At 30.4% G+C, this 20664-nt stretch overlaps 2 protein-coding genes across 6 annotated transcripts; one reads left to right on the top strand and one right to left on the bottom strand.

The window, feature by feature from the left end:
• Positions 1-6810: 6810 nt before the first annotated feature.
• On the bottom strand, positions 6811-8313 carry LOC108329599 (protein RADIALIS-like 2). The gene is made up of 2 exons (XM_017563888.2): positions 7959-8313; positions 6811-7670 (listed from the first exon to the last, which is right to left on the bottom strand). The coding sequence occupies exons 1-2, from the start codon at positions 8213-8215 to the stop codon at positions 7646-7648; spliced, it is 282 nt and encodes a 93-aa protein (XP_017419377.2). The 5' UTR covers positions 8216-8313; the 3' UTR covers positions 6811-7645.
• Positions 8314-11796: 3483 nt separating this feature from the next.
• LOC108324595 (mitotic-spindle organizing protein 1B) lies at positions 11797-15816 on the top strand. Of its 5 annotated transcripts, XM_017557550.2 has the most exons (5): positions 11804-11954; positions 12111-12169; positions 12749-12830; positions 12918-12990; positions 15412-15816. In XM_017557550.2, the coding sequence occupies exon 5, from the start codon at positions 15421-15423 to the stop codon at positions 15640-15642; it is 222 nt and encodes a 73-aa protein (XP_017413039.1). In that variant the 5' UTR covers positions 11804-11954; positions 12111-12169; positions 12749-12830; positions 12918-12990; positions 15412-15420; the 3' UTR covers positions 15643-15816. The 5 variants fall into 5 exon arrangements, with proteins under 5 accessions (XP_017413043.1, XP_017413032.1, XP_017413026.1 ...); XM_017557554.2 differs by adding an exon at positions 14783-14901 and having other exon boundaries at positions 11797-12830; XM_017557543.2 differs by having other exon boundaries at positions 11801-12169.
• Positions 15817-20664: the final 4848 nt, after the last annotated feature.

The following is a 20664-nucleotide window of genomic DNA, read 5'->3' as shown; positions in this document are numbered from 1 at the left end:
ATTCTGGATTTTTTTCTACAAGATTAAATATATTTATATTTTTTATATAAAATTGAATTTTTTATTTTAAATTTTAATTTAAAAATTAAACCTTTTTAAGTATTAAATAATATTTCAGACAAATATGTAAACTTGAACATGTAAAAATTTTATTTTGATATTTAAAATAATGAACTTTTAATTAAATTTTAAAAAATATCTATTTATTTATAAATTTAAAGATTAAATTATATTAAAATTAAAATAGACACCAATTTTAATTGCGTTTCAAAATTTTAAAAAAATAAAACATAATTAACTTTTTTACATATATCAATGCTTATTTAACTGTAATTAATAAATATAAAAAATTATATATATATATATATATATATATATATATATATATATATATATATATATATAAACACGTCAAGTTTAGTAAAATAGAGAATATATTTTTTCAGAATTACTTGTAATAAGTATTAATCAATATTAATATTAAGAGGGTAAAACATTATCTGTGAATAAAATAAATTAAACTCACTTTATGACATTTTCTTAAGGAAATAGATATTTACTATTTTTTATATGGGATGATGTAGGGCAAACACGATGAATAGCCTGTATAATTAACTGTAAATTAGTGAATTTAATTTAAGCACTATCAAGGAAACGTTAACTTTTATTATGAGTAAAATATAGGAAAATACAGATAAGTCTTTTGTAATTAGAAGTTAGTTTTAGAAAACTTTAACAAGAGATTCTTTATAAATATACGAGTTGATTTTACTTTGTCACGAAAAGTTAATTTATTATATATTAGTTTTTTCAATATTATTTATTAAATATTTGTACAGAGGGACCCACATATAGGAGGCAGACGCTCCTGCTTGGCTTCTTGCGGCAGTCGGCTGTCTATTTACTTTTCTTACGACAAAGACAAAAATAATACAATATGTTCGTCTTTTACAGATAAAATTGTCAATACTTTATTAATAGTTATTTTTACTTACATTATTTTTTTTACAAAAGAATTATTATTTATTAACAAATCAGTAAGTGAACACTAGCACAACCAAGATAATTTATGCAAGTTTTTTTTAACTTATGACGCATAAAAACTGTACGGCTAAATTTATATTAAATTTGGTATTGTCAGTCGTGAAGTTTATATAAATCTTTCTTATAAATTTGACTTTTCTCTTTATCAATTTTTGTTTCATTTTAGAAAAAGAATTTCTTTTAATATCTAAAACCTTAAATAAAAACAAATTCATAATATCTATTTTAATGTAACTTTTTTGTTTGGTGATAAAAATGAACAAAGAAGAGAATCCCGATTTGATATATGTTAACTTGAGCTTTTGGAAGAAAGTTAAAGATTATGTGTTTTGCATAAAAAGAAATTATTAAACTTAACCATAACTTTTGGGGGAAAAACATGTTATTTAAGCAATATAATGATATTTATTCAAATTAACACATTATTAACCTATATGATACAATTATATCATAAAATTGAATTATTAAAATTGGGAGATAGGGATAGTAGCGACGAAAGTGGATGTGAGTGACAACAAGATAACAAGGAGTAACAGCAGCTTTGAACTATGCTATAAGTTGCAGTGGCGTAACGAGAAGAGCAAAGATGCAAAGATGTGTTGCAACTTGCAATGGGAAGTAACACACGGATGTTAAGATCTTTTCAAGAAAACATTAAAGATAATGAAACAATACAAAATAGTTTCTAAGTTGGTTTCCTCGCAATTAATAAAAAATAGTTACATAAATGCAATTATTTGTAAATTCTTTTCATTTTTTTAAAGCTAAATTAAACAAATAAAGAACGTGTTAGGTAGTAATCGAAGAAATTAAGAAAGAAAATGAATATTTATTGTAAATTCAAGAATATAAGTTTTATATTAAGTAAAAGTAAAAAAAATTAAATATTATACAATGACGAAAATATATAAAGTTATTTTTTAATTAATGTTTTGAGTTGAAAATATTTGATGAAGGGAGATGTGATAAAAGAAGGTAAGAAAGAGATGAGTTTAGTATGTTTGTTAAAAGTGGAGAGGCAAAGAGGATTGGTTGAAGGGAGAATGTGAGATAAAGGAAAGAAAAGAGAGAGGTGGAAGTGGTCCATAGAAAGCGACATGTGTTGCTGAAGACACCTATCAATTACTATTAATGCTTTCTCTCTTTCATGAATAAATAATATTTAATATTTAATTATTAATAAAATACACATAAAAATAGGAATAATTATAAGTAAATGGATTAGGAAAGAAGAAGAATATTTATGTTGGAATATTGACGGTCTAAAAAGGAGTAGTGTACTGTAACTTAGCAATTCTGAGTTTCTGACTCTTAATGCTGTCCAGGTGCCAGGAAGGAGGATACATCACTCCGTATTTATTCCCATAAACACGACAAGTGGCACTTTATCATCATACTAACATCAATCACGTGGACTCTCAACGATAAACTCATAATAATAGTAATAATAATTTCATAAAATTATCTACAATAAGATTAGATATTTATGCAGAAGAAAAGGAAAAAATAAAAATTAATTAAATAATTAAAAAAAAAGTGGAGAGAAAGTCGCACTTATATTTATTATAATGGGGAGCTTTACATGTGAATGGCACTCCTTCTTTCTAGATAAATACAAAAGCGACCTGATTGGAACCCTTTAAAATGTCTTGCGTCACAGTGAATCGACGTGCGCTTTTTTCTTCACACGAGATAATCATTTTTCACTTCACACGCTTCCTTCGATATATCGCCACCGGTACGAGAAGCCGCGATAATTTGAGGGTGACTTTTCCTTGCTTTTGTTTTCTTCGTTTCGCTCTCTCTACTGCTTTATCCAAATTAAATAGACGTCTGTCACACGCATGTATAAATAAATAAATTAATAAAAATAATAAAATTATGAAACCTATTGATGTGAAATGAACAATTGATGTCGGGGTTGTTACGTACGCGACTAGGGTTGAAGGGTTACTCGCGATGTGTGTGCGTGCGTGTTGTTAATGTTTTGGTGACTCCAAAGGTCTTTATTATGGTTGTTGGTTGGGTCCACTTTTTACGTGGTTTATATTCCAGACTTTGATTCCCCTCCACCGTTCAATCCATGTTATGCTTTTCCTGTGCATACCATTCTTAAAACAGTTTTACACTTTTTCAATATAAGCATGTTTCTTTAGATGAATCAAAAATACCACAATCAGACAATTTTATCATAATGTTTTATTAGTATGCTACCTCCAGTTTATAAATTCTTATCACATGGAAAATTATGCTATATGAATAGATTTTTTTTTCTTATTACTATGAGACGTAGAGTTTTCTTTTACATATATTAATGGTTGAATTTATTACATTTCCTTTTCAACAGAGACTTTTTATATACTTAATTTTGACAATTTATTAGTAAAACACTTTTTCATTTTGGATATATATAAGTTGAAAGTTTTATCTAGTAAAATAAAAAGTATGCAAAGTTATTATTTTAAGGTTTTAAGGTTTTAAGATTTTAAGTTAAGTTATTGTCAAACTACTGTTTTAAAATAAAAAGTATGCAAAAGTATCAAAAATCCTCAAGATGAACTACTGTTTCAAAAATTTAAAAACGAAATTAAATAATAATAAGAAGAAAAAAGATATAATACATTCTTCCAATAAGAAATCAACGTGAACATCAAATTACAATGTTGTGAGTTACTATGAACGGGTGAGAGAGAGGATGTAGATGAAAGAAAAACAAATTGAATAAGTGAAGGATGTGGGTTAGGATTAGATGAGTGTTATTTCTTTTTTAAATTAAAAATAAAAATTATTAAAATACTCTTATATTTAAAGTATGTTTTTTTTTATGAATGATAATTTTTTTTGTGTATTAAAATAACTTCATATACTTTGTTAAAATATCCAACAAAAAAAAACTAGGTTAGCAAACCCCATATATAAAGATAACACTAAAGAGGTTTAGCTCTCATAAAATATGTAAACAATACAACATTTTTCCTTAATCTAAATAACACTATAATTCCCTCCTCATCCCCTTAAATTCATCCACTCAATTCTTCTCAAATCATCTCTTCAGTACAAACACGGTCACAAACAATAAAGTAATGTTCTAGCATGGTTATGGATTGAGGTATAAACTTTAGGTCCACTAGCATGAGATAAAGTGCACTGCTATAAGATATGCAATGAACACGAAAGTGATAGGAATTGAGGAATTAGGATTTAAGGTGTGTAAAGAGAGTGAATACAATTGAGGAAATAGGATTAAAGGGAAGAAAGAGAGGGAAACATGAAAACATAAGAGAAAAATAATGATAACAAAAAATTAAACTGTATAGTTTTTAATTATTTGTTTATAAAAGTAATTAAAAATTATTCAATTATATTCATTTATTAAGGTTTGAAATAAACATGAACTATTTTGTTGAGGTTTTGAAATAAATTTTTGAAATTAAACCAAGGATAAAAAACCTCTGTTAATTTAAATCTATTCCTGAAATTATATGAACCTCAATATATAATCTCTATTAAATAGTAATTCTTTTTTAGAGGTTGTTTTCATAGGATAGATATCTCATTGTATGTGAATTGATTATGATGTGATAATATGGGATGGACCTAATTCATACTTTTTTAACAAAAACACATGAAAAATTGGATGAATGAATCCAAACTCCACTACAAGATCCAATTGAATCTCAAATGAACAAGCATATTGAAATACCAAGCCCTGTGACTACTTTCATAAGGATGACTTACAAAAATACTTACTTTTTTACTTGAACTGTAACCCTCGGTGATGACAACACATATATAGGTTTTTATTTTTCCTACTATAAGCTATCAACTTACCTTTCTCTTACATTTTCTAAAGACTTTGTGACCAAATTTGACCATTACAAACTCAATCTCTAGTAATTCAAGCAATTCATGATATACAGTTTCTTCTATAAAATATGTTATTTGGATATTTGGTTCATGACTATCATCTTAAAGATAAATATATGACTGAAAAATGTGTATTCCTACTACCTTAAAAATCTAACTCATAACATGTCACTTCTTGTACAATTGAATATATTTTAGTCTTAGTGTCTTCTTAGTCTTCTTACTCTTAATAGTTACTTGGTACTCTTGTCTAATCATTAAGTGTAACATCGTTAGATTAAGAACTTATAAAAGGCATTTCTGAAACTTAAGTAAGTGATTGATATCAAGATATATAATAAATGTAGATAATTCAAACATATTAAATATTTTATCTACATACTTTATTTATAGCGTCCTTAATGGATTTTTACTTGTTAGGAGGTCTAATTAGGGTCTAATAGTATTCTAATAGTGTTTATTGCAATAATCTTTAAATGAGTCTTGTAATCTTTTCTTTTTGGTATTTCAATCGGTTTGACCATATTCTCATAAGGTGGATTATCTTTCTAGTGTGTATGAACTATATCCTTTTACATCTAAATGTTTCGATTTAAATTAAAGATTACAAATAGAAATTACATAAATGAGAATTATGTACAATTTAACAATCTGATCTATGAATATTTAAACACAGAGACCCATAAAAAAAATAGTTTTTACTAAAATAAAATGTGCAATCGATCAATTATTACTTTGATAAGTTTTATGTAAACAGAAAAACCGGTAACAAAATCTGTAATATTTTTTTTACTTCTATTCTAATATTATTTTTTTCTGGTGCAATCACTTAACTTGGTGTTCAACCTTGCCAACAAACCAAACTTCCACACCACCTAGAACTGAAGTATATTAATACTGACTTGTATGAAAAAGAAGAACTAAAGTATTCCACGAAAACTTGACTTAATTGTTAAATTTTAGTCTTTTAAAATTAAATTGTTCATAAATGGACTAATTTAAACTTAAAAAATTATGACTCATCGTATTTGAAAATATATTTAGAAAAAGGATTTTTCACGTAGCTAAAACCAATGTATTAAATTAATCAATTTAATTCGAATCACTGTAATTATATAATACAGTTAAGTTTATTTAAACATTTATATAATTCAATTAAATTTTACAGACACTTATACTAAGTTCAATTTTACACAATAGAGAGGAAAAAGGAAAGCGAAGGTTGTGTTTTTTAAAATAGACAATAATTTACATTACTGAAACATGGGCTTTTTAAATTTAATTTACTTATAATTTATATTATTTTTTTATTTACTTTTGACGAAATATTTTTTTTCTTTTCATTTTCTCATCTTTTGTCCACTGTTAGAAAGCCCCTTCAAGCAATGATTGTGTGCTGTGAACAAACTTTCTACAGTATTTATTATAAAACATGGATCATTAATAACTTTTTTAAGTATCATTAATAACTCTTTTTTAATAACTTTTTAACAAGAAATTATGTGTTACTATTTTATTAATTCGTATATTTAAAATAGACTAATACATACTACCATATAGACTATTATAACAAGTTGTGAAAAAAAGTGGTTAAAATTTTTTTTTCATAAAATATTTCATTGTCTTAAATTCATCTTACTTCACTTCTTACAAAGAACTGAACTGTTATCTTAAAACAATGAGAAACTGTCCTTACTAATCATGTTTTTATTCAAAGAGTTTAAACCTTAACTAGGTCTGTATTAAACCTTCAAAACAACTTTTCCCGCTTCTTGTCATTTGAGTGTTAAGCGCAATGGTTTCATAGAGTTCATGTGTGACCTTCCAACGTAGGACTTCTCACACTAAATAAATTTATAATTTTATTATATGTTTAATTATCATAACGTACGTCAGTTACCTTGTTCTTCAATAACAGAGAAAATTGTTCCCTAGAGGAACCTTGTTCTCAGAAGAAGTACTTATTGAAGATCTTTGGCACTTGAACATGTAACATTGCAAGTCAATTTCTACCCATTTTCTATCAATTGTAGGTTATCCTAAAATGAATCCTAACAGTGAAGTGGAAAAGATGGAAATGTCTCAAGTACATGTGCATGAGTGGTCAATAGTCTTAAGTATGCTATGTTTTGTACAAAATCATACATCAAGGAGTGAGAGTGGTGAGTAGATTCATGATAAAATCAAGATGGAAAGCGTTAAAGTACTGCAACATGATGATAAATTATGGTGTGAAGATTTGATTAGTTTCATCAAAATCTTCGACTGAAAGAATGTGAAAAGTCTTGGAAGGAGCATTATCGGAATCCCTTTACATATATTTCAAAATCTCATTCTCTTCTATCTTTTCTTCTCTTAATATTTGAGAAGTTCTTTCAATGTAACGGGAGAGAGTTATGATTTCTTCAATTAGTATAAATTATCATTTTTGTCATTTGTCGGTATTTTTCTCATATTTATTTTAGTTACATATGTTTGTGTGGTTTGTCTGATCTCCAACCTTTAGGACTAGGAACTGAAACGATCACTGACTCTTTTAGAGGCAGCTTCAACAACAAGAAAATACAAGATGGAATCACGGGACATATGATTCTTATGACTAAAACAGCATAAAATGTCATTGCAGTAGCAAATATGTGTGCATAGCACCAGGTAGTACTACCAGGGATGATGAAGATGTTGGTTGATGAAAATTAGAAAATCAATTAGTTGATGTTGTTGCGGATGTTTGGGGTCACTGGAGGTTCAAATTCCTCAGCCTGACAAGGAAAATAAAATATTAGAGTCAATAAAATCTAAAAAGTTGTTGGATGGTGGGTATGATTTTATAACTATTGCATATAAACTTCTTCCTTCTTGATTGAGAGATTATTCTTTGCCCTCTTAGATGAGTATTTGTTGTGCAATCATTGTTTTTTCTCACACAAGTTTTTCGTAAGTCAGATAATTTGATTGTGTAACTGATAAGTAAAACAAGTTTCTCTTGATTTATTAGATGATGTACTAATCTCAGTGATTAAAGTATTTATAATGAAAGGGAATGGTACCTATTCTCCTCCTGATCAGAGGCTGAAGTTTTCTTGTAATTTGGGAATGCCACTCGTCCTGATTCAATATGTTTAACATCCTGGACAAGGAGTTCATATTGTCTCTTCACTTCCTCTAGAGTTTTGCCACCAACAGCATGAGCAACATTGTACCAACGGTCAGGGGTGTCCTTGTCGTAAACAGCTAGAGCCTTCTCAAAGGCCTTGTTGTCCTTGACACTCCATGAGCCTGAGGCTGACATTGAACTGGATGCCATTTCTTTCAGGAAGAGCAAAGAGAATAAGTTGGTAGAAAAGGTTGAAGAGTGTGTAATGATCAGACTCAAGGAAGAGCTGATATGTTGAAGGTAGCAATGTATCCTCCTTTTATAAGCCAGTTGGCATCAAAATCTTGCCGAAATGAAACAGAATTATTATATGATTTGTTTTAGACAACAAAGTTGGGCTGTGGTTGAAAACATAAGAACGTATGCAGATGTAGAACACTCTATTTGATAGGTCAGCTAATGCCTATCTTTATTTTATTCTCTTACTCGCAGGGTCTTCAGTGGGTCCAGATCCACTTAATCAAAGCGGGTACAAAATGGAAACAAATTATGTGAGATATGTGCATAATTTGGACCGCTTGAAAAAAAAAGTTAAAGTAGGGCAAAGTCTTATCCAACGGCTTGCATGTGAGTATGTGATGACTATGTAAGTCCGTGTGCATGATAATTAATTGGTGTAAAAACTTCCACGCATGCCACAAACAAAACCACAATATCTTGTTCAGAAAAGTTCGATTGCATAGGAAAAGTTCTTGTGTTTTCATGTTTCTTGGTGGTGATCTTGCATCTGTACTTTTTTCCTGAACAACATTCCAACACTCCTGCTTGGCCACTTGTGTTCTACAATTATTGCTGTTTTTCCTACTTTTTTTTACTCCGAGGAAAGCTTATTAAATAGGTGACTCACTATTTTTAGCTGTTGGGGGTCTCTCTTTTGTTTTACTTGATTGATGGTTTATGACCAAGATTTTGCTTTATTTTAGTTACGTGGCCAAAATTTAAATGCCGGTTATGAAATTAAAAACTGTGTAATAACATAATCAATCTGTTTTCCTAAACAACGATTGCATAAGTTGCAGCTTAAGCATTTAGGTGTCTTGATTTCGTAAGAGGCTCATGGCCATGTAGGAAACAGATGAGCATATCATTATTATGCAACAACCGGAAAATAAACTATAAGTTTATTATTCTTCCATTGTTCTTATGTCAAAAAATAGTTTCATAGATTATATCACTGCATCAAATACCAACAAATGCACTACAGTTACATGATACGAAATATCTTTGATGATACACTTTGTCTTTTGCTGTTACTTTAGGTCAATGTCATCAAGCAAAATATATCTTCGGCAATTGCTCACATACCCTTAAGGCCAGTTGTAGCGTAGGGATAATAACCTTTAGCTTGTAGGTTATAGGCCAAGGCTCACCAAAACAACAGGAACACTTTGGAGTTTTACCCGTTTTGGATTAGCACGTGGGTTGAGTCTTGAAGGACTTTTCATTGGTATGCTTTTACACTTGTTAAGTAAAGAACATCTCATATCTTTTTAACTCATATATGTTGGACTTGGGCAAAAGCAAGACAATAAGGTGACAGAAGCCATCATTAACCTAGTTTCTATAAATGGTTATAACTCTGCATTTCAAGATGACCAAACCAAAACCTTGTTCTTGAAAGGCTAATTTGTACGCCATGATACACGAGGAAAATATCGTCAGATTTATGGCCCACTTATTTGTTGAGTGGGGGATAACATAAAGATGTAGCCTTTTGATAACAGTAAAGATAAGAAAAAATGTATCATGATGGAGGAGTATACATGACATACGAAAATGATTTTTTGACCCAACTTCATATTTTCCATTCATTTAATATTATTCTTCCTTATTTTTTATTTTGAAAAAATATAAAATTTTATAATTATTTTATCTTTGTATCTTGTGTCAAATAGACGTAAAGTGTGTTATAGTACCATTTCTCTGCATGATATGTTGCAAGCATCGGTTACAAAGTCCACTTGGTAAAATTAGAGTTGGTAGGTAGAGAACAACTTATGACAGAAGCGGAAAAGAAACTAGAGAGCAAAATTTGGTTTCATTTTGTTAATTTTGAAGTACTACTTAGCAAGATTTATCATTCATGTAAAAACAAGTTGACTTTTACAATCCTGAAAACGGATTCATATCAAGTTACTCGTCAGGCTGAGATCAAATTATTTTTTGAATAATTTATTACTTACTTAAATATAACATTTCTTTTTGTAATTAAATTTTTCATTAAATAATTTTTCACTTATTTCAATACACATAATTTTTTTTAATAATATCGGACAGATAGACTAACCGAATTGAAGAGATCGATACTAGGTAACAAAATTGGAGAGATCGTTGTTAGGTTTATAAAGGAAGAGGTTAACTGGATATAACACCAATGAGATCTGAGCCAAATCACATAAAAGATTGACACCACTCTTTACCTAAAACCTTAAAACAATGAATCAATGGATCTTCACATTTATATGATGTATTTTTTCATTTTTCTCCAATGTAAAACTTAAACTCATACTTAGAATTCTAACTATTGTCCTATTTCCTTTTTTTTTTTGTCGAGCTGCTCGATTAATCCGCCAAGCTCCCACCCCTACTATAGAGACGTGGTGGGGAGAAGTGTGTAAAATAAAAATCACTCCATACATAAGAAATTGTTGAGTGTGATAGGTGCAATGAATGTGATTAGTAACGTTGTAGACCACAACTTTGAGCATAGTTGATTTAGGTTTATGATTGTTTAAATAAGAATGTAATGCATATGTACGCGTTGATTCATTGGAATGAAGAATTAAAGTGAAAGGTTAAATGTGCGTTTGGATTTTGGAATTTGGAATAAGAGTAAAGCATATAAAAGCACACCATATTTTTCAGAGGTCGGTGTAGTGATGGCCTGGCTACAGGTATCAAATTGGTTTAGAGTGCCCCCTCCCTATGGAATTATTTTTGTTTGCAACATCTTGCAAGTAGGCTTTGGCCTCATGAGTGTAGTATATTCCCCAGAAGAACCCAAGATTGATTGCTTGCAATAATGGTTCATCCAAGAAATTTGTACTTAACTTTATATAGTTCACAATTCTTTTTAAGATCTTTTTGATGCTGTAATGATAAGGATAGTTACCCCTTGAAAAGGATAAGACATTTGTGTGTCCAACTCTTTATAGGTGTAATTTTGAGAAATAGTTTCATACTTTCTGCAGCTAAATGTAACGAGAGGAGGCATGTGAAGGCTTCGTTTTGGTTTAACTTCTCTAAATAATCTTCATACACAACTTACTTAAGATTTAATTTTTTTAAAATTTAAACTGTATATTAGTCTGAGTGTTTTATTACCTTTAAATGTTAATTAAATCTTGTTTTATTTTAAGCTAGACTTCAATGTGTTTTTAATTCTTATTAAATGGGCATGTTTTGAATTTAGTATTTATAAAGGAGAATATTTGGTTTTCATCCTTAAAATTGATTTTTTTTTATCTTACTACCATGTGTCACTTAATATCTAAATAATATTCCTTATAGGGACTAAATAAAACATCTTGTAAATACTAAAAACAATTTTAAAATTTTAAATTAGGCTTATTTAGTGATTTTTTCATTCAATAATTTCACTGTATTTATTTTTGACTTAATTTACTTCTTATTTTTCTTTTAAAACTTAATAAGACGATTTTAGTTAATGTCGTTTGCAAGATGACATATGTGAGAATTTATTTTTTATTTTTGTAACCCGTTTTGATTTTTTTTTTTGGGTTCACCTTATTCCCCCTTCCACCACCCTTTTCCCCTTTATCCTCTCTTTCCCACCGTCTACCTTCCACCGTCATTATTCCCTTTCTTCCTCTCTTCTCCACTTCCCTTTTATCCTTTTTCTCTCTCTCGTGATTTTTATAATTCATGGGTTGTTATTCAAACTTGGATTAGAATTAGATGTGTTTGTTGACATTGCATTGACTATTATCTACTTGAAATTTGGATTTGTGTATTACATAATTCATGGGTGATGTTATAAATCCTTTTTTTATAAGTGATAATCACTTCTTGCTTTCATTTGCAGGGCTTTGAACGGAAATTATTTGGCTGAGGCTTCTAAGATTTTGAGCTTTCAATCTAAGGGTTTGACAAAGTTCTCTTGCATATTTTGTGTAATTAAATTTGAAAGTGAATGTAAAATACAATTTGTTGTTTTGATATGGAAAAATAGCGGTACAAAATTAGTAAAGTACTGGTATTAGGGGATAAAAATAGTTGAGATTGAAAATGGTTTTGTTTGTGCATAAGGTCGAGAATTAATTTCATCAATGGATTGGAATAAAAAAGTTTTAGTTTTTTAGGGTGTGCCTTATTTCTCCTCTTTGATTGTAGCGGAAACATAACGCACTTAAAAAGCTACTTGACATGTAACATATATATTGAATTTAGCTTGTTTCCTTATCTTCGATTTCTATTCACTAGAATGTAGTATAGCATTTGAAGCACTTAGGCAAAGAATATACTATTTATTTGAATATTAGGATTCTTTAGAAGTAGGAACTGTTTCTTTTGTTAAATAAACCAATTCCCAGTCCTATAAGGAAAATCATGTATGACTAGTAAAAATTAGGAAGGACCTCGTTTAATTCCAATACCAATTAGTTTTCCAACTACTGATGCATTATAAATTATTTCAATTTACTCATAAACGTGACTGAAAAGGCTCATCACACCTCTATCTCCTTTCTCACCGGCCATCGTCTCCCTCTCTCTCACCTTCTCACCGTGGTTGCGATTAGGTCTTGTAAGTCTCTCGCTCTTCTCTCTCGTTCTACCAATTTTTTGTTTATTGCCTCAATCTCTCACACCCACTCTCGGTTGCTTGCCCTAGTGCGTCTTTGAAGCTCAACATTGGATTGCTGTATTGCGTTTTAAAGAACGTGTTGGTGTGTGGTTCTTGCAAGGTCAGTCTATCACATTCTTTTATCTATGTAATTTAGGTTTTGCTTTTGGTTAGTTTAATTTGTTTGAATTTAAATTTATTGTTTGATTTCGTTACTTTTATAATCTAGGGTTAATTTAATTTATTTGAATTTGGTGTAATTGCTGCAATGTTACTTCAAGTTCATTGTTTTATCCATCTTCATTGCTTGACTTCTGTTTTCTCAACTGTCTTGCAGTTTCTTTGCCGATTCTGTAGAGATTTTTTTGCCTAATTATGCCCAATTAGCCCTGTTCATTGGGTTTTTTTAGTTCATAGCATTTGAGAATAATTTCCTGCATCTATTCTAGATTCACTGTGACTTGGAACATGTGAAAACCAGTCCCAAAGTCTCACTACCCATGATTTTGCCAAAAAGGAGTCTGCACCACCAGTGTCGCAAGAAAGTCAAAACTAAACTCAAAATCTATGGTTATCTGAGAAACCATCAAACATGAACTTAAAACAATTCGGGAAATTAAATATACATGAACTTAAAAACAACGTAACCAAATGTCTTAATTCTATATGTATGTAGATGGGTAAAGTTCAGTTACATGTTTGTTCTGCTCCCATTGCTCTGCTCACCAAGAATAAGACCCTCCCCTTAAGAAAATGATTTTGTTCCCTTCTATTTAGAATAACAAACAGTGAGTCTTACTGAAAATTGTGTTTCTAATGTTGATGACAAGACCGTTTAGAATTGTCTGATTAGGAACCCATATATTGTCCTTGAGTATCTAAAATTCCATTGGGCCTCCCTTACCTTGTTGCACCACAGTGAGGTCAGTTCCATCTGAATGGGACCTATAACAAAATCAGGTTTGGTGCATGGTAGTAGTTCATCCTTATTTCTCCTATGGAAATTTCAATTGTTTCCTTGCATGAGTGTTTAGGCTTTTTAACTAATATAAAAATATAGGACTAAATACCGTTTAAGTGCTTTTATTATTGTTCTATTATTACCATAAAGTTTCTCATGAATAATTAAAAAACTAAATTATGAGATTACATACCTACATAGTCTCGTGAGACAAGTTAAGAAAATACTGAAATCCAAAATAATTTGGTGAATCCTAAGAATTGCTTCTGCATATGTGCGTCAACTGTGAACTAACAGAAAGTTGCTTCTGCATCTTTACATTGACGTGAAAATATGGATTGAGGATGCAAATCCAAACACTTTGTAAGTCTTAGAAGACATCTTATCATATGTAACTTATCTTCTACGTTCAGACTGAACTATAATGAAAGACAATAACCTAGGCAATTCTTTTACTATGTAGTGTCACAAAAACCTTTTAAGAGCATTCTCATCTACCCTTTGAGACAGTCATACTTCATCCATCTTTCTTTTGGGCCAGTGATGCCAATGCTTGTTCTTTTGTACTTTTGGGCCGTGCTATGCTGTTTGGATTCAAACAGAGCAGCAGATCTATGTGGTAAAGTCTAATACGCTTTGCCTCCGCTCTGCTGTAAAAACAAGAAGAAAAAAAAGGAAGAACACCTGTGTGAGGAAGAAATTGATTGACACTCCATAAGAAATTTCAAAAGTTACTTTCTCCGATCTCTAATTATTCTAGGGTTGAAATTTCGCTAAAACTAGTTTGCAAACTAATGGCTGAGGAAGAAGAAATAGTCATTTGACATCTAACAAAATAATTCAAGTTTTGTTTCTTTTTAAAAAAATATGATTTTTATCAAAGGGACTTGTACTTGAATTTTAATGCTATTATAGCTTAGCAATTTGAAAGTTGGAAATTGGCACACTATAGGAACTGCAAAATGGTGTGAAAGCTTAAAGATTTCAACATAGAAGAAAACCAACCTCAAAACTACCGAAGTGATATTTTCTGTTTCTCTAGATTGAAGAAAATTTAAATAATTCTACCAGGTATGGAATGTTGGGATTTTTCTTTTTATGTCAAGCCTTTTCGCATGCCCAGTGGAGTTAAAGAATTGCCTCAGCTTTAGAATTGAGGCAATCAAGGAGTATACTTTTTTAACATTATGTCTATCTTGAAGATCATTATTATTTCAAGATTGGCTTCTAATCACGCTCTCCATGCATTTCATAAGATTTTAGTATGTGTGTGTGAGCGTGTGCACACGAATTTGCATTGTTAAAGTTCAAATCTGTTGAGCTCTAATTTCTCTCCTTATTTTCATGGTAATTGTCAAATTTTATCATCCAAGTAGAGAATTTTAAAAACGGAAATTATAACTATGCTCATACTATAAATTTGTAAAGTGAAGAACCTTGTTTTTTCTAATCACAACTTTTTCAAATGCTTGATCCTAACAATCTGTTAACTTTTGTTATATATCTGAATCTGTGACATGTGTTCAGGTGATTTAATTTTTGTAATACTAATGAATTGGATATACTCTGCCCATTTCTCAGCTTAAAAGTATGGATTCGGAAGCTGCTCGAGCTGCACGAGAATCTCTAGACCTGGCGTTCCATATGTCCAATATACTTGACACGGGTCTAGACCGCCACACACTTTCGGTTCTAATTGCACTTTGTGATCTTGGAGTCAATCCAGAAGCACTTGCTGCTGTTGTCAAGGAACTAAGAAAAGAGAAGCCCTCGTTATCATCATCACTTCCTGAGGCTCCTTCTTTTCCATAAATAAATAGATTTTTTTGTTAGATCTCTTCGATGTGTGCTGAAGTTCTTTGATTGTTCTGTTATATGACCTTCATTTGGTGTAGTGGCATTGCTTTAGTACAAGGTTGATGCGTTGCAAATAGAAACTCATTTGAAGGTTTATATCTTTGAGATTAAATTTTCACTTGGCCAAAATAGTGACCTCCATTCATGCGCATATCTTGACACATTCCATTTTCTGGAGAAGCCTTGATCGTTTCACAAATCTTTAAACAAAAGAAATATGAAGCCGAAATTTAACCAACTTAACAAATACGGAGATCAAATGTATAATTAAGCTTAAAAGACATAACGAACAAACAATTCAAACTCAGCTCAAATACTTCCACAGCTCTCGAAAACATCTTTCGCCTTCTAAGAACCATGGCATTAGACACTTCACTTCTGCTTAGCACATTCCCTTAACCACTTATCTAGAGGTGCACTGAGATACACCTGCGCATTCATGGTCTCATTGAGTAGTTCAAATTCAACCTCGTGCTCCTCGACATTCTCCTTGTCACCGTTGTCATCCGATTGGTCAGCATCAAAAGCTACAATATTGTCAATTTCCTTTCCATCGTCATCAGGTGTATCCAGTTCGGAAAACCCAACCTCCAAATCATCATCCTCTTTGGTGCCATTGATAGATTAGGAATTATTCTCTTGTGATTTAGCCAATCGATTTAAATATGCTTAATAGTTAATGAAGAAAGTAGGGTGTATAGAATTTTAGTGCGTAATGATAAGTTTCATGTAGCAGTTATGTGCCAATGATGGTATGAGCATGCGTTTGACTGAAGAGCAAGGTGCAACAGAGCTAAAATGTAAAATGTACACCAAAAAGTGGGAAATTCTAGTTTGCTTGCTGAGCAAAGAATTCTTTTCTCTAATCAGATCGTTTGTGCTCATAACGACATTCCCCATCTATGCATTTCATCTTTGCTTCTTTCAACCCAAAGTAGATCCCACTCAATAACATTTCTCAATCCCCATCTTTTTAGCTCATCAGACCCTCCCTCTTAGCTACCACCCAAAATGACCACCTCTTGGTGGGTCTTAACCCTAATAAAAACAAACCCAAAAAGATTTTACACCACCAACACCGTAAAACTATTTATGTTGCTTAATCAAATCACCATTTTTTCTTCATTTTTGGTCCATCTTCAACCCTTTTTGTACAAACCAAACCACTGCTCTTTCAAATATCAATGCATGTTTTCAATATTTCAGAGAGCAACAATATATTGCAAATCATGCAGTAGAGCATGAAAACTGAAGTCAGGAACATAATTAACTAGCCCTTGAAATAATAACAACTAGCAGCATCACTTTTTTTTCTTTCTTTAATCCATGCATTATGATTCCACTCTTACATAGAATGGAATCATGACGTTTACCTTTGTTTTTCACACACGAAGTTGCATAACCTCATTCTATATATACCTTTCTCTAGCTCCTTCTCTCCACTTCCTACACACGAAATCACTTATATATTTTTGTGTCTCTCTTTATCTGATATCTTCCACGTACACGCACACACATAATTAACATCATGGACCTCATATCAGCTTGTAATGGAAGTTTTGTATAAGGTGATGATGAAAGGAAAGAAAGAAATATGCAGTATTTTATATATTAAGTGAAAATTCTCCAAACTTTTTTTGGATGTAATGCCACTGATTTTATTATTTATTTATCTTTTGTAAAAAAGGGTAAAAGTTTATCAAAAGATTTTTTAAATCATGTTGAAATTCAATTGGCTTATGTTACAAATTTTTAAATAAAAAACCAGGCCTAGCAGCATAGGAAATTGAAGGTTTTTGAAGTCAAGTATGGATGTTTATGTGTCAATTTTGTCAGAAATTTATCTTTAAAAATATTCCATCATTTTACATTTTCTTTCATATAATTCTTCAGTGTTTCCAGTATGTATGATGGACCCTCTGCGCAAGAATTAAACCCCTTGTGCACGGGTGAATGGTGTAACTTTTCCACCATAAAAATTATGTATTGGTTACTTTTTATGGAAAAGTATAGTTTCTGAAAATAATATTTATAAAATTATTTTAGAAAATGTTCAAAGTGATTATGTTTTGAAAAGTAAATAGTAGAAACATTTTTAGTTGGTTCTATATTTTTCTATTGTATAACTTTTACATGTGAGCTGGTTATTATAATTATTAAATTTAAAAGGCAAGTTAGCACTTATTAGTATCTTTTTTTGGTTACATTGACGGACACAGTCAGAATAAGACGAGTTAGGTTTGTTTTTTAGAAATACAAGGAGAGAAATGTATGAAGAACAAAATTATTTTTTGTCACAAAAAGGGAATTCTTGTGTGTCACATCTAACTTTCCATATTTTTTTTATCTTCCTAATTAATATCTTTCGTGAAACACAATATTAGAAGTAAAACTAAAATTTGCTAAACATTTACTCTCATGGGTTTAAAGTATAGACTATTTAATATCCTTTCAAAAAGAAAAAGAAGACGAAGACTTTATAATGTTTAACTATAAAAAAGAAAGAAAAATGCAGATGAAGGAGAATTATGGAAGGAAGAAGACGAAGAATTTAGTACAAAAGGAAAGATGAAAAGAAAAAGGGGAAAAAAAGAGTAATTTTAAGAATAAAAGTAAGAAGAATTCAAAGTCATTGTGTGAATTTAAAATATATTTAAAAAATAAGAAAATTCTTAATCAAGTGTATGCTTCTATGGTTACATGTGAAAAACAAGAAGTAGAAGGTTAACTGGATACCTCAAAAGTTGAAGTTGTTACTTAGGCTTGAATGGATTTGGGGGAGAGTAATTGAATGAATTTGAGAGGATTTGAAGGTAAATTTTTTGTTATTTATTTGAGTGGATTTTAGAGGTAAGTGAAAGTGGATTTGAAAGTAAAGTTGATGAGAATTAGTGTAGAATTTGATTGATGTGACAAATTAAAAAAATTTACTTCCAAAATTCTCACTTAGCTTCAAAATCGACTCAAATAAACAACAACAAAATTTATCTTCAAATCCTCTCAAATTCATTGAATCACTCTCCTCTAAATCCATTCAAATGACTAAGGGCTTAATGTTTCTTAAATCGTCTACCGAAAAGCTATTAACATGAAAGATATATGTAGGTTAAATTTTCAATGAAAAATAAAGTAAATTATTTCTTTTATTTTAGAGCTTAAAAAAAAGTTGAAAGCTTTGATACTATTATATAAATGATATTTTATATTATATAAATAATGTAAATATGATTTATATAAAAAGTGTGGTAAAATTTATACATCGCCAACGAACGTAAATTTTAGAGTTAAATATGTTTTTCGTCCCTTAAGTATCACACGATTTTGGGTTTAGTCCCGACTCGAAACTTTGATGGCTTTTAGTCCTTATAGTTTTGAAACTATTACTACTAATCCCTAAAATTGGATGGCGTTACGTGGCAAACGGCAAACTCACGTTTCATGCCACCACCCGTGCCACGTTTAGTGCTTCTTGAGGATTCAAGGCAAGCCCGACCTTGAACAGAAGATTCAAAAAACTGAAGCACCAAGCACCCACCATGAATCTTCAACTGTAAAGCGAAATTGAAGCAAACCCCAAAATTTCTCTCACCAGTCCACCCCTCAGGGCGCATAAAGTTTGGTACTTTAAGTTATTTCCACTAGGCAAAAGAGAAAAGTTGCACAAAACCCAGTTGGTACTTTAAGCTATTTCCAACCAAAAAGTTTATTTTTTTGTGGATATCCGTGAAGGTTGAAGTTGAAGAGATAACAATAAGAAGAGATAGAAGAGGAGCATGGGGTAATTATCACACCAAATCAAAACCACTGAGAGGAATTGTGAATGAGATGGGGGAGGTTTAACCAAAACGCTGAGAAATACCGTAGACACGTTGCTCGAAGTGGCTCCATCGAAACTTCATATGCATACATGCCCTTTGGGTGCTAATGTAGACCCTTCTTCAGAAAACTGCCAAGGTGCCCATGGGAAAATTATGTGGGGTGCTCGAATGGCATCCTCATAGCTAAAGCTGAACCACTTTACATGAACAATCTATGGAATCCAACTCAGAGAAACGTTTCGACTTTCTTTATGGAAAAGGTTTTGGAAATGGCGACGAAGAGGTTTTGTGTTTGAATGCCGTTGACTTTCTATGGTTTGAAGAGAAACTGGTCCATTGACGAAGACAGAAAAAAGCACTAAACGTGGCACGGGAGGTGGCATGAAACGTGGTTTGTCGTTTGCCACATGAAAGACAATTTAACGCCATCCAATTTTAGGGATTAGTAGTAATAGTTTTAAAACTATAAGGATTAAAAACCATCAAAGTTTTGAGTAGGAACTAAACCCAAAATTGTGTGATACTTAAGGGACGAAAGACATATTTAACCCTAAATTTTATAATGATTTTCTGGTTAAATTCAGTCTTCTCGTTTATAAATAAATACTATAAGAAAAAATAATTTATCCATGGAAAATATTTATTAATTGATAAATTTTATCAATGTGATTTCTTCTATTTAAATTTATTTTATGAAAATTAGTTTATCTTTTGTATTTATATATCTTGTTTCTTTTCTTATGTAATAATAATAATATTATATATATATATATATATATATATATATATATATATATATATATATATATAAATCCATATTCACTACTAACTTTTTATATTTTGTAAGACTTTTCCTCATAAATTAAAAAAGAGAGAAGGAATTGTATATTTTCACGTGACTTCTATTAAAATTAACGAAATATTTGTAAACAAAATTTCACAAAATATATTTCTTTAGTGATTCCTGATTAACTAACATTAAAATATGATAAACTAAAAATAAAGCAACATTTAGTGAATTTTATAAGTAACTATTTATTGTTAATTTATGTACAAGTTAATTTGTTAAAAAACTATATTAACTTTTTTAGGACATAACTTCTAATTTACATATAAACTAATTTGGATTTATAAAAAATATATTTTTTTATAAATGCCG

This window comes from Vigna angularis, chromosome 1, assembly GCF_016808095.1.
Source record: "Vigna angularis cultivar LongXiaoDou No.4 chromosome 1, ASM1680809v1, whole genome shotgun sequence".
Classification (NCBI taxonomy): Eukaryota; Viridiplantae; Streptophyta; class Magnoliopsida; order Fabales; family Fabaceae; genus Vigna; species Vigna angularis.
This window is presented reverse-complemented; position numbering and strand designations above follow the sequence as displayed.

Bases quoted from the DNA above. Each gene is read 5' to 3' on its own strand.
- LOC108324595 (XM_017557554.2), top strand. From the start codon at position 15,421: ATGGATTCGGAAGCTGCTCGAGCTGCACGAGAATCTCTAGACCTGGCG.
- LOC108329599 (XM_017563888.2), bottom strand. From the start codon at position 8,215: ATGGCATCCAGTTCAATGTCAGCCTCAGGCTCATGGAGTGTCAAGGAC. The intron at 7,671-7,958 runs GTACCATTCCCT...TTTCCTTGTCAG, and splicing joins TCTGATCAGGAGGAGAATAG to GCTGAGGAATTTGAACCTCC.